This window comes from Oncorhynchus masou, chromosome 21 (assembly GCF_036934945.1).
Source record: "Oncorhynchus masou masou isolate Uvic2021 chromosome 21, UVic_Omas_1.1, whole genome shotgun sequence".
NCBI lineage: Eukaryota > Metazoa > Chordata > Actinopteri > Salmoniformes > Salmonidae > Oncorhynchus > Oncorhynchus masou.
This window is the reverse complement of record NC_088232.1, coordinates 43,684,390-43,708,766: the sequence shown is the minus strand read 5'-3', so window position 1 is coordinate 43,708,766 and position 24,377 is coordinate 43,684,390. Positions and strand designations below refer to the sequence as shown.

Genomic DNA, 24,377 nt, shown 5'->3' with positions numbered 1-24,377 from the left:
TCTCCCTCAAAGCAGTAACTCTGTCTCTCCTCCCTCAGGGCAGTAACTCTGTCTCTCCTCCCTCAGTGCAGTAACTCAGTCTGGTCTTCCTCAGGGCAGTAACTCTGTATGGTCTCCTTCAGGGTAGTAACTCTGTCTCCCTCAGGGCAGTAACTCTGTCTGGTCTCCTTCAGGGCAGTAACTCTGTATGGTTTCCTTCAGGGTAGAAACTCTGTCTGGTCTCCCTCAGGACAGTAACTCTGTCTCCCTCAGGGCAGTAACGCTGTATGTCTCCTTTAGGGCAGTAACTCTGTATGGTTTCCTTCAGGGTAGAAACTCTGTCTGGCCTCCCTCAGGGCAGTAACTCTGTCTCCCTCAGGGCAGTAACTCTGTCTCCCTCAGGGCAGTAACTCTGTATGGTCTCCTTCAGGGCCCTTCTCAAATGAACAGTAATCTGCACTGCTCAGTCATGTCAACAAGGCAGCATGGTGCATTGTTCAGAAACCATAAAAGTGTTTTTATCAAAAGCAATCACTTTCGCATGTGCAACACATTATCCTACTCATTACTCCACATCCTTAACATACATCACTTTTGTTTTGAGCAGACTTCGAAGTCGGCCAGAACGGGCACCTGGTCCCAAGGAAACGTGAAGAAACGTGTTTCTTTACAGCCCTTGTTACTGTTGCCAAGCCCATCAAGGCCCTGATGATCCATTTAAAGCTCTTTGTGTGTTGGCAAGGTTAGGGACACCTCCACACACAAAAAAACAGTGCTTTTAACATACAATTTTTTCACTGTACATATTCAACACACATGATTATATTGTGAATGTTAATTTACACAGTCTTTATTATATCTTCATGTGGGATTTGAACTCACAACCTCTTGGTTCACAGCATTCCAATCTTCCTGCTATGCCACCATGTCTGTGTCACGTAAATTAATCTGACTATTCTTTCATCATTGATTTGATTGACTTATTTTAGCAATTTTACGGTTTTCTGTGTAGTTGTCTCATGTTAGTTGGGCATATTACTATGTTTCAATGTTACTCCTTAAATTAGAAATCAAATAGTTTTTCTTTGGGAGAACGTTACTTTGGGACCATCAGGCAACATCTTGAAAACAAGCTGGGAACTAGACAAAAACCTCCAGGGGAACGTCTTATGTTTTAAATGTCCTTGGACACAGGAATGTTTTTACACCGTCCCATGGAACGTGTCTAGAACATTTACATCTTTATTTTGAGAACATGGCAACCGTGTTGTGTATGTTTGGTGTGACATGGAATATTCTCCTAACCCTCAGAAAACAGGACACATGCACACCGCAACGTCCAATGAAACGTGTCTAGAACATTAATATTGGATATTGTAAGAACATGGTAACCACGTTCTGGGTAAATATGTTAAAATATGTTCTCAGGAGGTTTTGTTAACATAATGTAGATAGAATGTTCCCCTGACTAACAGAAAACTCGACACTGAAACATCAGGTCGAACATTACAAAAACATTCTCCCTATAATTGTTAACTGGGCATCCTCTGGAGACAAACAACAAATGTTGTTGTTGAGGCAGGAAGAACATTTTAGGGATCATGGTGGAAGTGCATAGTCACGGGATGTAGGGGCGCTGAGAGTGCTGCAGCAACCCCACCTGAAAATCCTGAAATCAACAAAAACACAGTCCAATTGTACAGCTGCATTACCAGTGTTAACATGTGGGTATATTTCCTTTAGAAATCCATTCCTAATTGTATCATGAAGATCACGCCTAGTTTGTGTGTGTGCACGCTAATGTGTGTTGGTGACCAAGAGCCAATAAAACTCTGGATATAGTTACAGCCTGTAGCGAGTCAGAATCTTAACAATCAGCATTAAGTGCTAGCAGGTGAGGGCATTCACAGCCGACCGCTCAAACGAGCTCCAGCTAGCCGTTTTTTCATCCACAACCACTACAATGCAAAAACTACAAAGGATTTGGCAATGTTGCAAATGTTTGTAGACGGATGGAGTATATTGAAAATCAATGTGAAGAAGGTCAGTGTTGGTGGGGATCATGATCCAGAGTTCTTAGAGTGCCCTGTAAGGTTGCCTCAGAATGTAAAATTGGATAATGTGATTTAACCAAAACATTTTGGTATCCATTATACAGGTTAGGTACTGTTTGGTGTAGCCCTTGATCACGAGTCTCAGTTCCATTACATTATACACAAGAGTCATTGGAAGAAGGTGTCTTCTGTACAGGGAAGTTTGTTAAACCTCTCTGGGGTAGGGGGCAGTATTTTGAAGTTTAGATGACAAACGTGCCCAAAGTAAACTGCCTGTTACTCAGGGTCAGAATCTAGGATTTGCATATAACTGGTACCATTGAATAGAAAACACTCTGAAGTTTCTAAATTTTGTAAAATATTGTCTGTGGGCATAACAGAACTGATTCGGCAGGTGAAACCTTGAGGTCAATCCATCCAGGAGTTTTTGTTGTTGTTGTGGTCATTGGACTTTTCTATGCTTTTCTATGGGGAAAGTCTAATTAGGTTGCAGTTCCTATGGCTTCCACTAGATGTCAACAGTCTTTAGAAATTGTTTCATGCTTGTTTTCTGAAAAATTAAGAAGTAGTCATTCTTTCTAAGTGTCACTCAGAAGGACTCTATTCTTTTGGTGCGCGTGAATGAGTGCACGCTCCTGGTTCTTTTTCTCCTGTGTTGGACACTGTTTATTCCGTCTTAAATTTAATTGATTATTTACATATTAGGATACCTGAGGTTGGATTAGAAATGTTGTTTGAATTGTTTGGACGATGTTTAGAGGTAACTTTTTAGATTCGTTTGTAGGCATGTTGGGAGAGTTGAAACAGGTGGATTTCTGAATCAAACGCGCCAAATAAACTGACATTTTTAGGATATAAAGAAGGACTTTATCGAACAAGAGGACCATTCATTGTGTAACTGGGACCCAGTGGATTGCAAAAAGATGAAGATCTTCAAAGGTAAGTGATTTTATTTTTGCGCTATTTTTGAGTTTTGTGAAACCTGTGCAGGTTATGAATTTATGTTAATGCAGGAAGTATGTGAGGCGCTGTCCTCAGACAATCAAATGCTATGCTTTCGCCGTGAAGCCTATTGTAAATGGGACCACGTGGTCCGGTTACCAAGATTCTAAGCTAAAGAATGGTGTATAACACGTTTACATTTACATTTAAGTCATTTAGCAGACGCTCTTATCCAGAGCTTTTGTGAATGTTTAATATTACTACTTTTGATTTTTGAAATTCGCGCTCTGCAATTTCACTGGATGTTGGCCAGGTGGGATGCTACCAATGCTTGCGGTTCGGTTTTGGACGTATAAGGACCTTATCTTTCATATCAGGTTAGGGTTAGTCTTCCCACACTGCCATATCTCCATGTTACGAGTGTTTACAGAAGACGGAAGACAGAGGGACCACCTGTGCTAATCAGCTATAGAGCATGCTCCGAACACCTGTGTGTAACAGAAGATGGCTGCCAGAAACGTGTTGTCACTGAAAAATACTGTTGGCTGCAACACAGTTAAAACTGTGTACCATAAGTGTATATTTTGCATTTATTTTTGATGTGATATGAAAGTAAAAGGCTTTAGATTTCTATAACCGCATGTAATCAATTTACATTTAGACAGAGTATTTGGCTGTTTTGGCTGCCAGAGCCAGTCTACCTCTGAAAGTCAAATTAAAGGTCCTTGGACATCAAGGAGTAATGGTATGCTTGCACTAGCCACTGTGTAACTCAAATGAACTGATAGCTAACTAGCTAACTTTACTTGGATAACTCTTGCCCAATAAAGAACCTGAGGTATGGGTGGGGTCCTTGACATGGCATCAATGGTTCTTCAGAATACTAACAGGTTCCTGATTTGTATGGAAGCCTCCAGATGTGTCCCTTTCATAGCACACACAGCAAATTGGCCAGTGTAAGCTAGTGTTGATTTTTCAGTGTAAGATTTCTAGTGTTGATTCAATAGTTAAATTAACACCATAAAAGTTCAATTAACACTGTGTTGTAAAATAACCCCTATGTTGGTGATAAAAACCAGAGTTGAACCAAAACCATGCCCATCATTATTATATTTCCCACCATGCTCCATTACAGGTTTATTTTTAGAATTGTTTGTGTCAATATCTATGTTTGTGCATGCACATTGATTGATTGATTCATGTTAAGATACTTAAATATAAATGTTTCTCAACTATTCCAATCTGTTACTGGGACTTATTGCACCTGTTACTGAAATGGTTGTTTCAGTTTAGATGTTTACGGTAGTCTACTATCTTCCCAACCCTGGCAGTCATTCTGAATGCAGGTTGCAGGTGAATAAAAATACAGAAAATTCCAATAGGAATTACACATTAACTATGAGTTTCAGACCACTGTATTAGGGAAATACAGTACCAGTCATACAGTTTGGACACACCTACTCATTCAAAGGAAATTCTTTATGGAATCATGTAGTAACCAAAATAGTGTTAAACAAATCAACATATATTTTATATTTGAGATTCTCTCAACCAGCTTCAACTGGAATGCTTTTCCAACAGTCTTGAAGGAGTTCCCACATATGCTGAGCACTTGTTGGCTGCTTTTCCTTCACTCCGCGGTCCATTCATCCAAAACATCTCAATTGGTTTGAGTTTGGGTGAATGTCGAGGCCAGATCATCTGATACAGCACTCCATCACTCTCCTTCTTGGTCAAATAGCCCTTATAAAGCCTGAAGGCATATTGGGTCATTGTTCTGTTGAAAAACAAATGATAGTCCCACTAAGCCCAAAGCAAATTGGATGGGGTATCGCTGCAGAATGCGGTGGTAGCCATGCTGGTTAAGTGTACCTTGAATCCTAAATAAATGTTACGACTTCCGCTGAGGTCGTTTACTCTCCTTGTTTGGGCGGCGTTCGGTGGTCGACGTCATCGGTCTTCTAGCCATCGTTGATCCATCTTTCATTTTCCATTGGTTTTGTCTTGATTTTCTACACACCTGGTTTTCATTATCCAATGACATGTTCATGTATTTAACCCTCTGTTTCCCCCATGTTTGTTGTGCGTGATTATTTCTATGTTCAGTTCGGTTCATGATGGCAGGTTTTTCGATGGGTGCTGTGTTCACCCGTGCTTAATATTTACCTTTGGTTATTGGTCAAGCGTATTTCTTTACCTTGTGCCTTTATTTTTTGAGTAAAGTACGTTGCTCACTCATTTTGCTCTCCTGCGCATTGACTTCATGCACCAGCTACACTCACCTTCTGACAGAATCACGCAGCCAACCATATGGAGTCAGCCGGAGCAGACCACCCCGGATTAGGGGTCGAGGAGCGGATTAGGGGTCGAGGAGCGGATTAGGGGTCGAGGAGCGGATTAGGGGTCGAGGAGCTCGTCCAGCAGCATGTGGCCAAATTACAACATCTTGGCATCGACATGGATCGTGTCCTGCAGGATCTGGACCGCTGGGAGAAAAGAGGAGTTCCTCCAGTGCCTCCACCATCAGCACCAAGGACACCACTACTTCACCCCTCCTTCACCCGGTCCCAGTGGGATTCAGCTCGATTTTCCAAAGGAGTATGATGGAACGGCTGCGGGATGTCATGGGTTCCTACTCAAGCTGGAGCTCTACCTAGCAGTCGTCCACCCGGCTGCTAGGTAGAGAGTGTGTCCGCACTCGTCTCCTGTCTCTCAGAAAAAGCCCTGGGGTGGGCCAATGCTGTATGGGAGGAAGGAGAAGAGGTGTTGGACCAATTCGAAGATTTCACCGGGCAGTTTTTGACCACCCGCCTGAGGGTAGAGTGGTGGGTGAACGGCTCGTCCAACTTAGGCAGGAGACGAGGAGCACACAGGAGTTCTCTCTCGTCTTTCGGACCCTGGCCGCCAGCATGGATGGAACGACAGGACCCTGATCGATCACTACCATTGTAGTTTGAGCGAGGACGTCCGTCGGGAGTTGACCTGCTGGGACACCACTCTCACCTTTGACCAGCTGGTGGACCTGTCCATCCGGTTGGATAACCTACTGGCTACCTGCGGTCGTCCAGATCGGGGTCTGTAGATTCCATTCCCCAGGACCACAGCTCCTACGCCCATGGAGCTGGGAGGTGCTGCTATTAGGGCGACCGGAGGAGCGGCCGGTCATGCACCATCTGTGGCCGCAGAGGGCACACTGCCGGTCGGTGCTGGAGAGGTTCCTCTGGGAGTCGAGGCAGCAGACAGAGGGCACTCGTGTCACCCCAGGTGAGTCGGCACCAGGCTCACCCAGAGCACTCTGTTGCACACATGTTTGTGTAGTTTGTGTATTCCTGAGTTTTCCCCGCATTCCAAGCATAATGCGCTTGTGGATTCAGGTGCAGATGGGCACTTTATTGACAGATCATTTGCCCATAGTTTAGGGATCCCTATTGTTCCAGTGGATATGCCCTTCCCAGTTCAGGCCCTACATAGTCGACCATTGGGGTCGGGGCTAATTAGGGAGGCCACCGCTCCACTGGGCATGGTGACAATTCTCCTGCATTTCCCATGGTGCTGGTTGGCCTGTCATGACGCCACTATTTTGTGGCAATGGAGGGCTCTCACGGGGTGGTCACGAGAGTGCTCGGGGAGGTGTTAAGAGGTTTCCGCCGGTGCGACTACGGTGGAAAGTCCAGACCAGGTCTTCACCATGTGCATCCCCTCTGAATATGCCGATTTGGCTCTCGCCTTCTGTAAGAAGAAGACGACTCAATTGCCACCCCATCGACGGGGGGATTGTGAGATAAATCTCCTGGTAGACGCAGCACTTCCCAGATGTCACGTGTATCCCTTGTCACAAGAGGAGACGGCGGCTATGTATACATATGTCTCCGAATCCCTGGAGCAGGGGTACATTCGGCCCTCCACTTCACCTGCCTCCTCGAGTTTATTTTTTATGAAGAAGGATGGGGGTCTGCACCCGTGTATTGACTATCGAGGCATCATACCAGATCACAGTGAGGTAGAGTTCCCCCCTACCTCTCATAGCCAGTGAGATTGAGTCAATGCACGGGGCGCGCTTCTTCAAAAAATTGGATCTCAGGAGAGCTTACAACCTGGTGCATATCTGGGAGGGGGATGAGTGGAAGACGGCATTTAGTACAACCTCAGGGCACTATGAGTACCTTGTCATGCCGTACAGGTTGATGAATGCTCCATCAGTCTTCCAGGCCTTTGTAGACCAGACTTTTGGGGACCTGCAAGAGCAGGGTCCAGTGGTGTATATCGACGACATTCTGATATACTCCGCTACACGCGCCGAGCATGTGTCCCTGGTGCACAGGGTGCTTGGTCGACTGTTGGAGCATGACCTGTACATCAAGGCTGAGAAATGCCTGTTTTTCCAACAGTCCATCTCCTTCCTAGGGTACCGCATTTCCACTTCAGGGGTGGAGATGGAGAGTGACCGCATTACAGCCGTGCGTAATTGGCCGACTCCCTCCACGGTAAAGGAAGTACAGCGGTTTCTAGAGTTTTCCAACTACTACCGGAGGTTTATCTGGGGCTTTGGTCAGGTAGCGGCTCCCATTACCTCACTGCTGAAGGGGGGCCCGGTACGCTTGCAGTGGTCAGCTGAGGCGGACAGGGCTTTTGGTCAGCTGAGGGCTCTGTTTACCTCGGCTCCCGTGCTGGCTCATCCGGATCCCTCTTTGATGTTCATAGTCGAGGTGGACGCGTCCAAGGCTGGGATAGGAGCCGTGCTCTCTCAGCACTCGGGTACGCCACCAATGCTCCGCCCCTGTGCCTTCTTTTTGAAGAAACTCAGCCCGGCGGAGCGAAACTATGACGTGGGGGACCGGGAGTTGTTGGCTGTCGTCAAGGCTTTGAAGGCGTGGAGAAATTGGCTTGAGGGGGCTAAAAACCCTTTTCTCATCTGGACTGACCACAGCAATCTGGAGTACTTCCGGGCAGCGAGGAGACTGAATCCTCGCCAGGCAAGGTGGGCCATGTTTTTTACCCGTTTTGTTTTCACCCTATCATACAGACCAGGTTCCCAGAACGCAAAGGCAGGAGCACTGTCCCGGGTGTATGACACAGAGGAGCGGCCCATGGATCCCACTCACATACTCCCGGCCTCTTGCCTGGTGGCACCGGTGGTGTGGGAGCTGGACGTGGACATCGAGTGGGCGTTACGTACAGAGCCCACTCCCCTCCAATGTCCAGCTGGGCGTCTGTATGTTCTGTCTGCTGTCCGCGACCGTTTGATCTATTGGGCCCATACGTCACCCTCCTCTGGTCATCCGGGCATCGGTCGGATAGTGCGCTGTCTTAGTGGGAAGTACTGGTGGTCCACTTTAGCTAAGGACGTGAGGGTTTATGTCTCCTCCTGCTCGGTGTGCGCCCAGTGCAAGGCCCCGAGGCATTTACCCAGAGGGAAGTTACAACACTTACCCGTTCCACAACGGCTGTGGTCGCACCTGTCGGTGGATTTCCTAACGGATCTTCCTTCATCACAGGGTAACACCACAATCCTGGTCGTTGTGGATCGGTTTTCTAAGTCCTGTCATCTCCTCCCTTTGCCTGGTCTCCCTACGGCCCTACAGACGGTGGAGGCCCTGTTTACACACGTCTTGAGGCACTACGTTGGTCCATCTTTCATTTTCCATTGGTTTTGTCTTTATTTTCTACACCTGGTTTTCATTATCCAAATATCCATGTATTTAACCCTCTGTTTCCCCCATGTTTGTTGTGCGTGATTATTTCTATGTTCAGTTCGGTTCATGATGGCTGGTTTTTCGATGGGTGCTGTGTTCACCCGTGCGTAATATTTACCGTTGGTTATTGGTCAAGTATATTTGTTTACCTTGTGCCTTTATGTTTTGTGTAAAGTATGTTGCTCACTCATTTTGCTCTCCTGCGCATTGACTTCATGCACCAGCTACACTCACCTTCTGACAATAAATCACAGACAGTGTCACAAGCAAAGCACCCCCACACCATCACACCTCCTCCATGATTCACAGTGGGAACCACACATGCAGAGATCATCTGTTCACCTACTCTACATCTCACAAGACACGGCGGTTGGAACTCATCAGACAAAATAACAGATTTCCACCGGTCTAATGTCCATTGCTCATGTTTCTTGGCACAAGTAAGTCTCTTCTTATTGGTGTCCTTTATTAGTGGTTTCTTTGCAGCAATTCAACCATGAAGGCCTGATTTCACGCAGTCTCCTCTGAACAGTTGTTGTTGAGATGTGTCTGTTACTTGAACTCAGAAGCATTTATTTGGGCTTAAATTGCTGAGGCTGGTAGCTCTAATGAATTTATCCACTGCAGCAGAGGGAACTCTGGGTCTTCCTTTCCTGTGGTGGTCCTCATGAGAGCACGTTTCACCATAGCGCTTGATGGTTTTTGCGACTGCACTTGAAGAAACATTCAAAGTTCTTGAAATTTTCCAGATTGACTGACCTTCATGTTTTAAAGTAATGATGGACTGTCGTTTCCTTTTGCTTATTTGAGCTGTTCTTACCATAATATGGACTTGGTATTTTACCAAATAGGGCTATCTTCTGTATACCACCCCTACCTTGTCATAACTGATTGGCTCAAACGCATTAAGAAGGAAAGAAATTCCACAAATAAACTTTTGACAAGGCACACCTGTTAATTGAAAAGCATTCCAGGTGACTACCTCATGAAGCTGGTTGAGAGAATGCCAAGAGTGTGCAAAGATGTTATCAAGGCAAAGGGTGGCTACTTTGAAGAATCTCAAATCTCAAATATATTTTTATTTGTTTAACTGTTTATTGGTTACTACCCTTGAATGAGTAGGTGTGTACAAACTTTTGACTGGTACTGTATTAATTTGTGTGATATGTTATTCATTTGCAAAACATAATACGCACACCCATCCATACCGACCGACCAACCACCCTCCTTTCGTTTTTGCCTTAATTAACCATCTGTCCGATGTAACCATACCAAACGTGACATATCATACTCATTTGTGTGTTCTGGATCTACTTTTACTATTTTAAGGCAAAGCTGCCCCCCTATACACACTGCAGTGTGCCCTTTCCTTTGCGCTGACACAGAGATACATACACGACCATTCAAAAGTTTGGGGTCATTTAGAAATGTCCTTGTTTTTGAAAGAAAAGCACATTTTTTTTGTCCATTAAAATAACATCAAATTTATCAGAAATACAGTGTCGACATTGTTAATGTTGTAAATGACTATTGTAAGCTGGAAACGGCAGATGTTTTTATGGAATATCTACATAGGCGTACAGAGTCCCATTATCAGCAACCATCACTCGTGTGTTCCAATAGCACGTTGTGTTAGCTAATCCAAGTTTTAAAAAACAATTATTTTCTAAACTAATGTTAGTCTCAACCAAATTACAAGTACAAAGAACTATTGCTCTGTTCCACAATGTAACAACCATTAGTTACATGATAAACAGAAGACTTGCTAACTAGCCATGCTATTTTAATGAAAATAAGCTAGCTTACCAGCGTCAACTATGTAATTGTAATGCTATGTGGAAAAAGTAGTTTTAATATCTTCCTCCATTTTTCTCACCAACGCTTTGCTGTAGCGGTTACAATCTGTAAATGTAATTGACTAATTGTAACATTTTGATCCACATTTAGAAACGGGGGATGGCGTCATTGGAAGCATGACTTACAGCAAGCTGCAGAGAGTGGCACACAGCGAATAAGAACCAGATATTTGAGGCCATGCTCCTCCTTCAGCACTTTCTGGACCCCATTGTTAATCCCCGTCATAACAGAGGCATTGTCAGTCCCTGTCCCCAGGAGTTTCTCTTTAAGACAACACTTCTTGAGGAAAGCCACAACAGCACGGGCTACAGATTTAGCATCTCCTCCCTCCAACTCAACAAGTCTCAGACATGTTGATACAATTGTCTGCTTGGTGTCACTAAAGTACCTTATCACAACCCCCAGGTACTTAGAAACACTTACGTCCGTTGTCTCATCGAGGAGGAAACTGAAACGCTGGTCACCCACATCTGCGACCAACTTTTTCAGAAAGTATGATGCTAGAACATCAATAATTTCTGTGCACTTTGAAGTGGGTAGCAGCAGTGGAGTCTGAGAAAGCAGCTCTACATGCTTCTCCAATGTGATCACACGCCAGCATGGAACAGTGTTATAGCTAATGCCATGGTGGCCTCAGCCTTTTTTGCAGAGTAAATTTTTTAAACTATAGATGGAGCTTGTTTTGGGTGGAACTGTTATGAGGCTTTGCCTTTTGAGTATGTTTTTGAGTTGTCATGTGTTATTTTTACATCACTAAGTTTGGTGTAGAAATCAGCCTTACAAAACAGGCGGTATGCCTGTGTATCATCTTCAATAAACTGCTTCAACCAGGGTTTGATTCCCACTCCTTTCTGTATTTTTGAGTGTACAGTTTAGACTGAGACATGATGAGCTAGCCAGCTGGATGTTTAGCTTATGTCACAGAGAGACACACACACACACAGTGGACGAGGTAATTGACTGAGGCTGTTTGGACTGGGCCGCCTGTGAGTGCTTTGGGACAGGGGTGGGGCCCACGGCAGCACCAGCTGCTCGTTGAGAAGAGTACCGTAAGAACGATACGTGCTTTCACGTCAGTCTCCAATAACACCAGAAAAAGTCACTAGATTTGTCGCTAGTCGATTTTTTTTTTGAAAATGTGTTGCTAGAGGGGTCTGAATACTCGCTAAATATAGCGACTAAGTTGCTAAGTTGGCAACACTGGCCAGAAGTCAAAAGAAGTCGAACAAAGTCAAACTCACGGAAATGAAGGTGGGAGGGGCTACAATGTGGTAGTTTCAGACCCATGAAATGTACCCGTTACTACACAGGCGTTCAGATCGTGTGCAGTGGCACAATTTCATGCGTCTGAAAGTACAATATTCAAAACGTTCTAATCACCTTTAAATGCACATTGAACAGGTGTAATGAACGCGTGTAAAAATGGCCATAACAGTCGTTCAAATCAAGACGATTTGCAACTCTTGGCCTTCCATAGACTTGTGGGAGTAGTGCTAATGACGTCGCCCACTATGCGCTTTCGGGAGCATGATTGCGTCCAGACTGATGCGAAATCCCCGTCTTTTCAATGCGAGCGTTGTATTCTAATAGCAGAAGTCACATGTAAGTAAGTGTCAACTGTCAGTGAGCTAATTTCTTTAGATGAGCTTTATAAACTCATAAAAAAAACGTCCTCTCACTGTCAACTGTGTTTATTTTCAGCAAACTTACAAATATTTACACATGTTATGAACATAAGATTCAACAACTGAGACAAACTGAACAAGCTCCACAAGCATGTGACTAACAGAAATGGAATAATGTGTCCCTGAACAAAGGGGGGGATCAAAATCAAAAGTAACAGTCAGTATCTGGTGTGGCCACCAGCTGCACAAAATACTGCAGTGCAACTCCTCATGGACGGCATCAGATTTGCCAGTTCTTGCTGTGAGATGTTGCATCAGATTTGCCAGTTCTTGCTGTGAGATGTTGCATCAGATTTGACAGTTCTTGCTGTGAGATGTTGCACCAGATTTGCCAGTTCTTGCTGTGAGATGTTACCCCACTCTTCCACCAAGACACCTGCAAGTTCCCGGACATTTCTGGGGGGAATGGCCCTAGCCCTAGCCCTCACCCTCCGATCCAACAGGTCCCAGACGTGCTCAATGGGATTGAGATCTGAGTACAGGCCTCGGTGTAACGCTCATTCCTTCGACGATAAACACGAAATTCGACCATCACCCCTGGTGAGACAAAGTGTGACTCATCAGTGAAGAGCACTTTTTTGCCAGTCCTGTCTGATCCAGCGGCAGTGGGCTTGTGCCCATAAGCAACATTGTTACCGGTGATGTCTGTTGAAGACCTGCCTTTACAACAGGCCTACAAGCCCCCGGTCCAACCTCCCAGCCTATGGCAGACAGTCCTAGCACTGATGGAGGGATTGTGCGTTCCTGGTGTAACTCAGGCAGTTTTTGTTGCCAACCTGTGCCTGTCCCGCATGTGTGATGTTCGGATGTACTGTAAGCTGTTAGTGTCTTAACGACCGTTCCACAGGTGCATGTTCATTAATTGTTTCTGGTTCATTGAACCAGCATGGGAAACAATGTTTAAACCCTTTACAATGAATATCTGTGAAGTTATTAGGATTTTTACGAATGATCTTTGAAAGACAGGGTCCTGAAAAAGGGACGTTTTCTTTTTTTGCTGAGTTTATGTGTTATAAGTATGTCCTACATTAGATGGCAGTAGATACCAAGCCTGCACAAAGCCATGGAGCAATACCATGGTATACATGGGTAGTAATGGGTGTTAGTCCTGATACCATGGTATACATGGGCAGTAATAGGTGTTAGTTCTAATACCATGGTATACATGGGCAGTAATAGGTGTTAGTTCTGATACCATGGTATACATGGGCAGTAATGGGTGTTAGTTCTGATACCATGGTATACATGGGCAGTAATGGGTGTTAGTTCTGATACCATGGTAAACATGGGCAGTAATGGGTGTTAGTTCTGATACCATGGTAAACATGGGCAGTAATGGGTGTTAGTTCTGATACCATGGTATACATGGGCAGTAATAGGTGTTAGTTCTAATACCATGGTATACATGGGCAGTAATAGGTGTTAGAGTCTGATACCATGGTATACATGGGCAGTAATGGGTGTTAGTTCTGATACCATGGTATACATGGGCAGTAATGGGTGTTAGTTCTGTTACCATGGTAAACATGGGCAGTAATGGGTGTTAGTTCTGATACCATGGTATACATGGGCAGTAATAGGTGTTAGTTCTGATACCATGGTAAACATGGGCAGTAATGGGTGTTAGTTCTGATACCATGGTATACAACTCTGAAACTAAGGAAATCATGACATGTTCACTTCAGGGAGGAGAGATGAGACACATGCACATCCATCAACAATCATTTTAGCATTTATTGAAATAATTATTTTCAATATACAGTTATTTTTTTAAAACCAGATTATTTACCTATACAACATGACACAGTGCTAGAGTAATGGATTCTTTACATCTTAGAAACAAAACCAAATAGGACAGACAACCAAGACATACAACCAAGATATAAGACAAAATCACTTTGTTCATATGGATCTTTCACAGAAAGAACAGTCAGTCTGCTTAACCAGAATACACAGTAGTAATTCAACATACTTGGAACAAATTGTGTGACAATACATTAAGGAGACAAGAGGAACCATAGACACACAGGACACAAGACAAGTGAACACAACGCAACAGTAACATCACATGCCTGCTTTCACTCATCCATCCACCTATCCATGCTTTCATCCATCCGTTACGGCGCCTCCAAATACCAACACACCTCGATGGCGAGTCGATGGCGAGTCCAACAGCTCACGTTAGTCTCTGTCTCAATATTCTGAAATACCTCTATTTAAATTCATCCTAGAAACCCATGACTAGAGGAATGGCAATGGATGTTTCAACCAGCCCATGAAAGACATCTTGCCAAGAAATTCACACTTATTTAAATCAATATGGTCCATAGGGACAGTGAGAACCTTCTCTCCTTCACAGTGATGTGATCACGTTTGTATTGGTCATCAATATGATCAAACGAAAAAGAGAGAGATACCACAGTGTTAGGATTCATTCAGGTAGTACAGGACGTCTTGCATTTTAGTTGTTGAACTCATCCATACTACATACAGGATAACATTGGAAATTGCACCATATACACATTAGATACACATTACATGGCTGCCACTCCTAGAAACATACTGCCACCTGCTCTGATAACAACAGAGATAAGATGGACTGACTGATGCACTGACTGACGGTGCTTTTTGCTTTTAACCCTTCGAGGAGGATTAGAATATTCAAGGATATTGGTAATTCTAATGGCTGAAATTACAAGGAACATCAGTGTTGTAATCTATAAAGTTATTTGTATCTTAGTAATAGATTCTAGAATTTAGTAGAATATTGCATTTTTACTGTTGTATAACTCCTCAATGGCTTTGCTTCAGTGGACACTGAAGTCAATGCAAAATGTTGTTCGCCATTTTAGATCAAACTACTGTAGTCCAGAAGCCAGCCAATGACTGACAAGATCAATGTTTCTGAATTAGATCACTAAAAAACATTACACTATATACAAAAGTGAGAATAAACACAAATACTCTGAATATGAACAATCACATAAATACAATATATAAAATCAAAGGCCAAATACAAGCGTGTTCACAAGCTGCTTCTTAAAAATGATAGATTCATGAAATGGTTAATAAATTAGTAGGTTTCTCTCATCTCGCAGTTAGAGTTGAAGATGATGGACAACCAAAGCAAATGACAGAACATGTTTTCTATTGTCTGCAACATAATACTCCCCCCAAAAAGAGCTCAGTCACACATCTGACTGATGCGACAGGACTAGTAGGCTTTTCAGTGACCATAATAGTAGCCAAGACAATTTCCCTGCACAGTGCACGCAGTGAGAATATGATACGTTATGTGTCATTGTCCATAGAAACAGTGAAACAACCTGAGTTTCCATGCGTTGCTTATTATCAGAGTAATGACAGTTTTAGATGTCTATTCTGAAGTGTTAAATTAGCATTAAAGGACTATTGTTGACTATGGGTGAGAGACATCAATGAGAGAGGAAACCCCCCTCTGTGCCTTGTTAATAAACTGAAGAGCTACACTAGTTACCAGGCTTAGTTCAGTTGATCAGTAACATATTTACCTTACATAGAACAAGACAAGAAACTGAAGAATAAAACCCTAATATGGAATGCTACTACACTTTTAGAAAAAAGGTGCTATCTAGAGCCAAAAAGGGTTCTTTGGCTGTCCCCATAGGAGAACCCTTTGAAGAACCCCTTTTGGTTCCAGATAGAACCATGTTTGGTTTCAGGTACAACCCTCTATGGAAAGGGTTCTACATGGAACCCAAAAGGAAACATGATTTAAAACTTCTTATAAACTGAGTGGTTTGAGCCCTGAATGCTGATTGGCTGACAGCCATGGTATATCAGACCTTATTCCACGTGTATGACAAAACATTTTATTTTTACTGCTCTAATTACGTTGCTAACCAGTTTATAACAGCAATAAGGCACCTCGGGGGTTTGTGGTATATGGCCAATAAACCAAAGGTAAGGGCTGTGTCAGAGTTCTCCGTGTTGCGTAGTGCATGAGAACAGCCCTTAGCTGTGGTATATATATCAATTATAATGACAAATTATCGTAATGTCCTATAATATTTTCATTGCAAGTTAATAATAATATTGTATTGCTGAGCATTTATTACATTAGCACTTAAAATGTATGTGAACATTAGCGCTTAAAATGTATGTGAACATTAGATCTGAAAATGTAGGAGATTCAATCAAAAGTAATGCCATTAATCAGACAACGTTATCTGGGTGAAACTCAGCTGTTTCAATGTTAGGCTCTACTTCACAATTATTTTTCCAGGTCGACTGTACTGCACAGTGATTTCTCCAGGTAGTCTGTACTTCACAGTGATTTTTTTCAGGTAGACTGTACTTCACAGTGATTTTTTTCAGGTAGACTGTACTTCACAGTGATTTTTCCCAGTAGGCTGTACTTTTATCAGTTGTCTGGTTACCCAAACTCCTTGCTCTGGCTAAACGCTAAGCCACGCCGTTAGTTTCTTCTCTGCAATGAGTCGGGATCTGAGTACCTTCCTGACAATTTCTAGAACTTTTGAACATTTGAACCATTCTGATTGGTCCCAGAAACCGATGGGTTGGGCCAGAGCAAGAACACGTGGGTAAAGCTGTGTTTTAAAAATGTGTTATTGGCTTTGATACTCTGGTTAGAGATGATCCAATTGCTGATTACTTTGTTTTGTACAACACCCCTCATTTTGACGTCACCACAAGTTATTTCAACGATGGCCGTCTGACTGAAGTATGTAGAGAACATACAGCAGAGGATTAATTCAGTTTGAGTCCGCAGGCAACTGAATCAGTGCTTATTTTGCCTAAAAGTAGTACCTAGAGTGGCTTGCGAAAGTAATCACCCCCTTGGCATTAATCCTATTTTGTTGCCATACAACCTGAAATTAAAATAGATTGTTGGGGGGGTTGTATCATTTGATTTACACAACATGCCTACCACTTGAAGATGCTACATATTTTTCATTGTGAAACAAACAAGAAATAAGTATTCACTCATTGTCCTGCTGGAAGGTGAACCAGTCTCAAATCTCTGGAAGACTGAAACAGGTTTCCCTCAAGAATTTCCCTGTATTTAGCGCTATCCATCATTCCTTCAATTCTGACCAGTTACCCAGTTCCTGCCGATGGAAAAACATCCACACAGCATGATGCTGCCACTACCATGCTTTACTGTGGGGATGGAGTTCTCGGGGTGATGAGAGGTGTTGGGTTTGCCCCAGACATAGTGTTTTTCTTGATGGCCAAAAAGCTCAATTTTAGTCTCATCTGACCAGAGTATCTTCTTTCATATGTTTGGGGAGTCTCCCACATGCCTTTTGGTGAACAGCAAACACGTTTGCTTTTTTTTTTTAAGCAATGGCTTTTTTTCTGGCCACTCTTCCGTGAAGCCCAGCTCTGTGGAGTGCATGGCTTAAAGTGGTTCTATGGACAGATACTCCAATATCCACTATGGAGCTTTGCAGCTTCTTCAGGGTTATCGTTGGTCTCTTTGTTGCCTCTCTGATTAATGCCCTCCTTGCCTGGCCCGTGAGTTTTGGTGGGCGGCCCTGTCTTGGCGGGTTTGTTGTGGTGCCATATCCTTTCCATTCTTTAATAATGAATTTAATGGTGCTCAGTGGGATGTTCAACATTTTGGATATTTTTTTATAACCCAACCCTAATCTGTACTTCGTCTCCACAACTTCATCCTGGTTGTTTGGAGAGCTCCTTGGTCATCATGGTGCCGCTTGCTTGGTGGTGCCCCTTGATTAGTGGTGTTGCAGACTCTGGGGCCTTTCAGAACAGGTGTATATATACTGAGATCATGTGACAGATCATGTGACACTTAGATTGCACACAGGTGGACTTTATTTAACTAATTATGGTACTTCTGAAGGTAATTGGTTGCACCAGATCTTATTTAGGGGCTTCATAGCACACTTTTCTTAAAGTAGTATTTTTTTTCATTTCACTTCACCAATTTGGACTATGAAATCCAAATAAAAATACATTTAAATTACAGGTTGTAGTGCAACAAAATAGGAAAAAAGCCAATGGGGGGTGAATACTTTTACAAGGCACTGTATTTCACTGATGAACAGTAGGCCGTGTATGACTAGGCTAGGTAATGTACCTATTTCACCTGATGAACAGTAGGCCGTGTATGACTAGGCTAGGTAATGTACCTATTTCACCTGATGAACAGTAGGCCGTGTATGACTAGGCTAGGTAATGTACCTATTTCACCTGATGAACAGTAGGCCGTGTATGACTAGGCTAGGTAATGTACCTATTTCACCTGATGAACAGTAGGCCGTGTATGACTAGGCTAGGTAATGTACCTATTTCACCTGATGAACAGTAGGCCGTGTATGAGTAGGCTAGGTAATGTACCTATTTCACCTGATGAACAGTAGGCCGTGTATGAGTAGGCTAGGTAATGTACCTATTTCACCTGATGAACAGTAGGCCGTGTATGACTAGGCTAGGTAATGTACCTATTTCACCTGATGAACAGTAGGCCGTGTATGAGTAGGCTAGGTAATGTACCTATTTCACCTGATGAACAGTAGGCCGTGTATGAGTAGGCTAGGTAATGCAGAGAAAACAACACTGAAGAGTAAAACATAAATATAAATGATGACTACATATAAATACCACTCAGTGCTAACATGCCTGTTGTTGTAGCACGTACACTTTCACTAGTGCAAGGTCTGCCTCTGCATAGCTGTGTGTGTGTGTGTGTGTGTGTGTGTGTGTGTGTGTGCATTAGAGCAGATACATGCTTCTTGCATTTGCATGCCTGCATCATCATGAGTTTGAGCGTGTCTCTCCCTTTCCTTCCGTGATTGCACACAGCTCACTCCTGGGGTGGTCTGATGTGGTGTTGGGTCTCCTCAGCTTTTGTCCAGGGGCTGGTTGGCGCTGTGGACTTGGGGCTGGTCGGAGCTGTGGACTTGGGGCTGTGGACCTGTGGGTGGTCAGGGATGTGGACCTGGTCAGGGATGTGGACCTGGTCAGGGAGGTGGACCTGGTCAGGGAGGTGGACCTGGTCAGGGAGGTGGACCTGATCAGGGAGGTGGACCTGGTCAGGGAGGTGGACCTGGTCAGGGAGGTGGACCTGGGGCAGCTGTTCTCTCCAGTAGGTGAACTGCCTGAAGGTGTCAGGGCAGGAGACGTCAGAGACGTGGCCTCTGATCAACAGGGGAAAGACGTGGTCCACCACCTCACACAGACCACCATACCTGGTAGGGACACAAACAACATAATTCACTTGATCGTTCATAGACAGACACAAAGACAGAGAGAGGAAGAGAGAGCTACTGAGGGAGAGAGAAACAGAGACAGACAAAGACAGATAAAGAAAGATACGAGGGAGAAAGATAGAGGAACGAAGAGAAAGAGAGAGATGTCTGACTTACGATGAGATGTTGGTCTTAGCGTGTTCCTGTATCAGCTCTCCCTTGGGGTTGACTGTGAAGATCCTGTTTAGGGGAACGCCCACCTCCTTATAGGAATACACATCCTAAACAACAACAACTTTAACAACAACTGACATACTATCCAAAAACACGCATACAACAACAACTGCAACAGTAGCAAACAGAATATTCAGGTTGCAAATAGCCTTTTGGCTGAATCTGTTACAGATTGGTTAATTACTGTGCATGGTTCCAGTCAGATGAAGGCAGATGTTTCCATAAGGTAATGTGTGCAGTGATGGAGGGAGCAGGGCTCTCACCGTGGCTCTGTTGCCGAAGGCTGCGTAGAAAGGCTCAGTGTTGGGGTGGAACAGCTGCTTCACGTCGGTCAGACACTGGATCTTAAACCTCCCAGGCTTCTTCTCTATCACCTCCCTACAGGAAGGACAAGAAGGACGCGACAGGACGGATGGAATCATCGTTATACAATACAGGGTTAGCTAGTTCTATTACATCAGCGGCTGTACATTGTTTACATATGATTGTTCACTTTTGCGTTTGACTCTTTGATTCTGCTGTGTTTATTTTTACGATGATGTTGGTGATGAACGATGGTGTGTGAGTGTATGTGTCCCTCACCTGTGCAGAGCTGAGAACAGACTGCTGGGGCTGAGTAGGACAGGTCCAATAGGCAGCATGGTTCCTCTTTCGTTGACCCAGTGTAGATACCCCCTCGTCATATCAGCCATACCTATGGCCCTCGCTGAGCAGTACATAAACTTATAACCATTCCTGAAAGAGAGAGAGAGAGAGAGAGAGAGAGGGATAGAGTGAGAGAAACAAATCATATTTTGATAAACTCCCATATCTACTGGGTGAAATACCACAGTGTGACATCACAGCAGCAAGATCTGTGACCTGTTGCCACAAGAAAAGGTCAACCAGTGAAGAACACACACCACCCATATGTTTATTTATTTTCCCCTTGTGTACTTTAACTATTTGCACATTGTTACAACACTGTATAGAGACATAATATGACATTTGTAATGTCTTTATTCTTTTGGAACGTTTGTGTAATGTTTACTGTTAATTTTTATTGTTTATTTCACTTTTTTTTTTATCAACCTCACTTGCTTTGGCAATGTAAACATGTTTCCCATGCTAATAAAGCCCCTGGAATTGAATTGAAAGATAGAAGGATAGGTAGAGCAAGAGAATGAGATTTGAATTATTCTACTGTCTCAGTGTTTCCTAAGAGCGATGGAGGGGACAGTAGTTTAACTAATGAGCGTCAGGGACAGGGCTGCCTTCATGAGGGTGCAACGTACTAAACCTTGTAGATTGAAACACCATGAATAAAGTTGATATGATTCATTGATCTTATGTTGAGCCCTATTCTAAATGTGACCTCGGTTTCATTACTGTAATGCTCATCTATAGTTATTACTCCTGTGGTAACTCACTGGCTGACTCGGTGGTAGAGGCGGGCAATGCCCTGATGCGTCCAGTCTTTACCCAGCGTGGGAAGAATGTGGCCCAGGGTGTCCGACCTGAAAGAGAGGACACGCGCACACGCACGCACACCTCATTAGACTACCATTAACAGAGATTTCACATGATCACACACAATTGCCAATAAAACTCATGCGCACACACACACACACACACCTGGTGATGGTGCCGTCAATGTCTGAGATGATGATCTTGTCGTCCCAGCTCCAGAGGTAGATGGTGCCCTGGCAGCGGCAGGTGCCCTGGTACTGAGTGGTCACACTGAACACCACCTCATTAGGACCCACCTTCAACTGCAGACTGGCCTGAGGACACAAAGACTACATTACCCATATAGACTAACTCTAACCCTGCTACTGAGTGGTTCAACTGCAGACAGGCCTGAGGACACAAAGACTACATTACCCATACACCCTCTAGCTCTAACCCAGCCAGACACACTGAACACAACGTCGCCAGATAAAGAGGTCAGAAGTATTGTTCCTCACCAGCTGATCTGGGGTCAGTCTGAGGGTCTTCCTGTAGCACACACTACCGGGTGTGAGAAGGGGCTCGGCGTTGCAGGATTCTGAGCCCTGATTGGACAATCTGTGGTCCTCATCGCTGGAGGAAGACTCCTCCTTCATTCTGTCATGACAACAGTTCAGCTATAAATACATTTTTTACTTTATAACCAGAATATAAACACTATATGAACATGTAGTATACATGACTTTATAACCAGAATATTAACACTATATAAACATGTAGTACACATTTTTAGGGGTGGTTTCTCGGACAAATTTTAAACCTAGTCCTGCACAAAAAAACAAACTCAAAGGAGAATCGGTTCATGAAACCGACCCTTTCTGTATAACGTATATGAGGATCTGTAAACTACATATAAACGTGTATTCAAAATAATTAAATTCTATTGCACATTATAAGCTTTTCTGGTGTTAGAGAAGTGTAGTTACCCGTTGACTGAAGCCATGCTGAGAGAGGTGTCACCCTCATCTCCAACTCCTGTCTCAGACACTGAGTCCTGGGGTAAAACAACCAGTCACACACTCATACAACAACCAGGACATTCTAACAAATATAATACGCCAGTCAACTAGGCCTCCAATGCTGTAACTTCTGCTGAAGTTTCCTAGTTATAGTTATGTTATAGAAGTTTGTTCAGGAGGTGTGTGTGTTACAGAGGTGTGTGTGTGTTACAGAGTGTGTGTGTTACAGACGTGTGTGTGTTACAGACGTGTGTGTGTGTTACAGAGGTGTGTGTGTTACAGAGGTGTGTGTGTTACAGACGTGTGTGTGTGTTACAGATGTGTGTGTGTGTTACAGAGTTGTGTGTGTTACAGAGTTGTGTGTGTTACAGAGGTGTGTGTGTTACAGAGGTGTGTGTGTGTGTGTTACAGAGGTGTGTGCTACAGAGGTGTGTGTTACAGAGGTGTGTGTGTTACAGAGGTGTGTGTGTTACAGAGGTGTGTGTTACAGAGGTGTGTGTGTTACAGACTTGTGTGTGTTACAGAGGTGTGTTACAGAGTTGTGTGTGTTACAGAGGTGTGTGTGTTACAGAGGTGTGTGTGTGTGTGTTACAGAGGTGTGTGCTACAGAGGTGTGTGTTACAGAGTTGTGTGTGTTACAGAGGTGTGTGTGTTACAGACGTGTGTGTGTTACAGACGTGTGTGTGTTACAGAGTTGTGTGTGTTACAGAGGTGTGTGTGTGTGTGTTACAGAGGTGTGTGTTACAGAGGTGTGTGTGTTACAGAGGTGTGTGTGTTACAGAGGTGTGTGTGTTACAGAGGTGTGTGTTACAGAGGTGTGTGTGTGTTACAGAGGTGTGTGTGTTACAGACTTGTGTGTGTGTTACAGAGGTGTGTGTGTTACAGAGGTGTGTGTTACAGAGGTGTGTGTGTTACAGACGGTGTGTGTGTTACAGACGTGTGTGTGTGTGTTACAGAGGTGTGTGTGTTACAGAGGTGTGTGTGTTACAGAGGTGTGTGTGTTACAGAGGTGTGTGTGTTACAGAGGTGTGTGTGTTACAGAGGTGTGTGTGTGTGTTACAGACGTGTGTGTGTTACAGAGGTGTGTGTGTTACAGAGGTGTGTGTGTGTTACAGACGTGTGTGTGTTACAGAGGTGTGTGTGTTACAGACGTGTGTGTGTTACAGACGTGTGTGTGTTACAGAGGTGTGTGTGTGTTACAGAGGTGTGTGTGTTACAGAGGTGTGTGTGTTACAGAGGTGTGTGTGTTACAGACGTGTGTGTGTAACAGAGGTGTGTGTGTAACAGAGGTGTGTGTGTGTGTGTAACAGAGGTGTGTGTGTGTTACAGAGGTGTGTGTGTTACAGAGGTGTGTGTGTTACAGAGGTGTGTGTGTTACAGAGGTGTGTACCGATTTGGAGTCGCTGTTCCTGCTGCGCCATGAGAACCACCAGCGGCCTCCTTTCTTGGGCATCTTCTCCTTCATGATGTTCTCCACTGAGGCCTGGAACAAACGCACACAGTTCCTGACCAAAACTACAACTCAACAAAACTACTGAAATGCAAAAACACAGAGATATAAAAAACCCAAATGCAAAAACGTGAAGCTAGTGTCATATGTCTGGATGATGGCGATGAGAGAGAGAGAGAGAGAGAGTGAGAGAGAGAGAGAGAGAGAGAGAGAGAGAGAGAGAGAGAGAGAGAGAGAGAGAGAGAGAGAGAGAGAGAGAGAGAGAGAGAGAGAGAGAGAGAGAGAGAGAGAGAGAGAGAGAGAGAGAGAGAGAGAGAGAGAGAGAGAGAGAGAGAGAGAGAGAGAGAGAGAGAGAGAGAGAGAGAGAGACAGAGAGAGAGAGAGAGAGAGAGAGAGAGGCTATACCAAACAGACAGACAGACAGATATGCTATACCCAACAGACAGACAGACAGACAGATATGCTATACCCAACAGACAGATATGCTATACCCAACAGACAGACAGATATGCTATACCAAACATGCAGATGTACAGACAGACAGACAGATATGCGATACCATACATGCAGATGTACAGACAGACAGACAGATATGCTATACCATACATGCAGATGTACAGACAGACAGACAGATATGCTATACATAAAAGAGGAAAAAGAGTGTGAGGACGATGTGGTTAAAGAGAATGCTTTTCAGTGTGCAGGAAGTTGAAACGAGACAGAGGATGTAGGAATTCAAACAAAAACAAAACGAGGCCAGACACAGAACTGGGCCCCAGATTTAGCAGGTACATGGGTTACATTTGGACTGCTTTTTTT

The 24,377-nt window shown here is 43.9% G+C and overlaps 1 protein-coding gene across 1 annotated transcript in view; it reads right to left on the bottom strand.

The window, feature by feature from the left end:
• Positions 1-13,926: 13,926 nt before the first annotated feature.
• Positions 13,927-24,377, bottom strand: part of LOC135508383 (phosphatidate phosphatase LPIN1-like) — a 42,412-nt gene continuing 31,961 nt past the window's right edge. The window contains exons 14-22 of the mRNA XM_064928526.1: positions 23,499-23,591; positions 22,076-22,143; positions 21,608-21,746; positions 21,276-21,424; positions 21,071-21,157; positions 20,244-20,396; positions 19,925-20,039; positions 19,605-19,708; positions 13,927-19,427 (exon numbers count right to left, since the gene is read on the bottom strand). Coding sequence (XP_064784598.1) covers positions 19,043-19,427; positions 19,605-19,708; positions 19,925-20,039; positions 20,244-20,396; positions 21,071-21,157; positions 21,276-21,424; positions 21,608-21,746; positions 22,076-22,143; positions 23,499-23,591 — 1,293 coding nt within the window. The 3' untranslated portion in view covers positions 13,927-19,042. The remainder of the gene's footprint in view (positions 19,428-19,604; positions 19,709-19,924; positions 20,040-20,243; positions 20,397-21,070; positions 21,158-21,275; positions 21,425-21,607; positions 21,747-22,075; positions 22,144-23,498; positions 23,592-24,377) is intronic.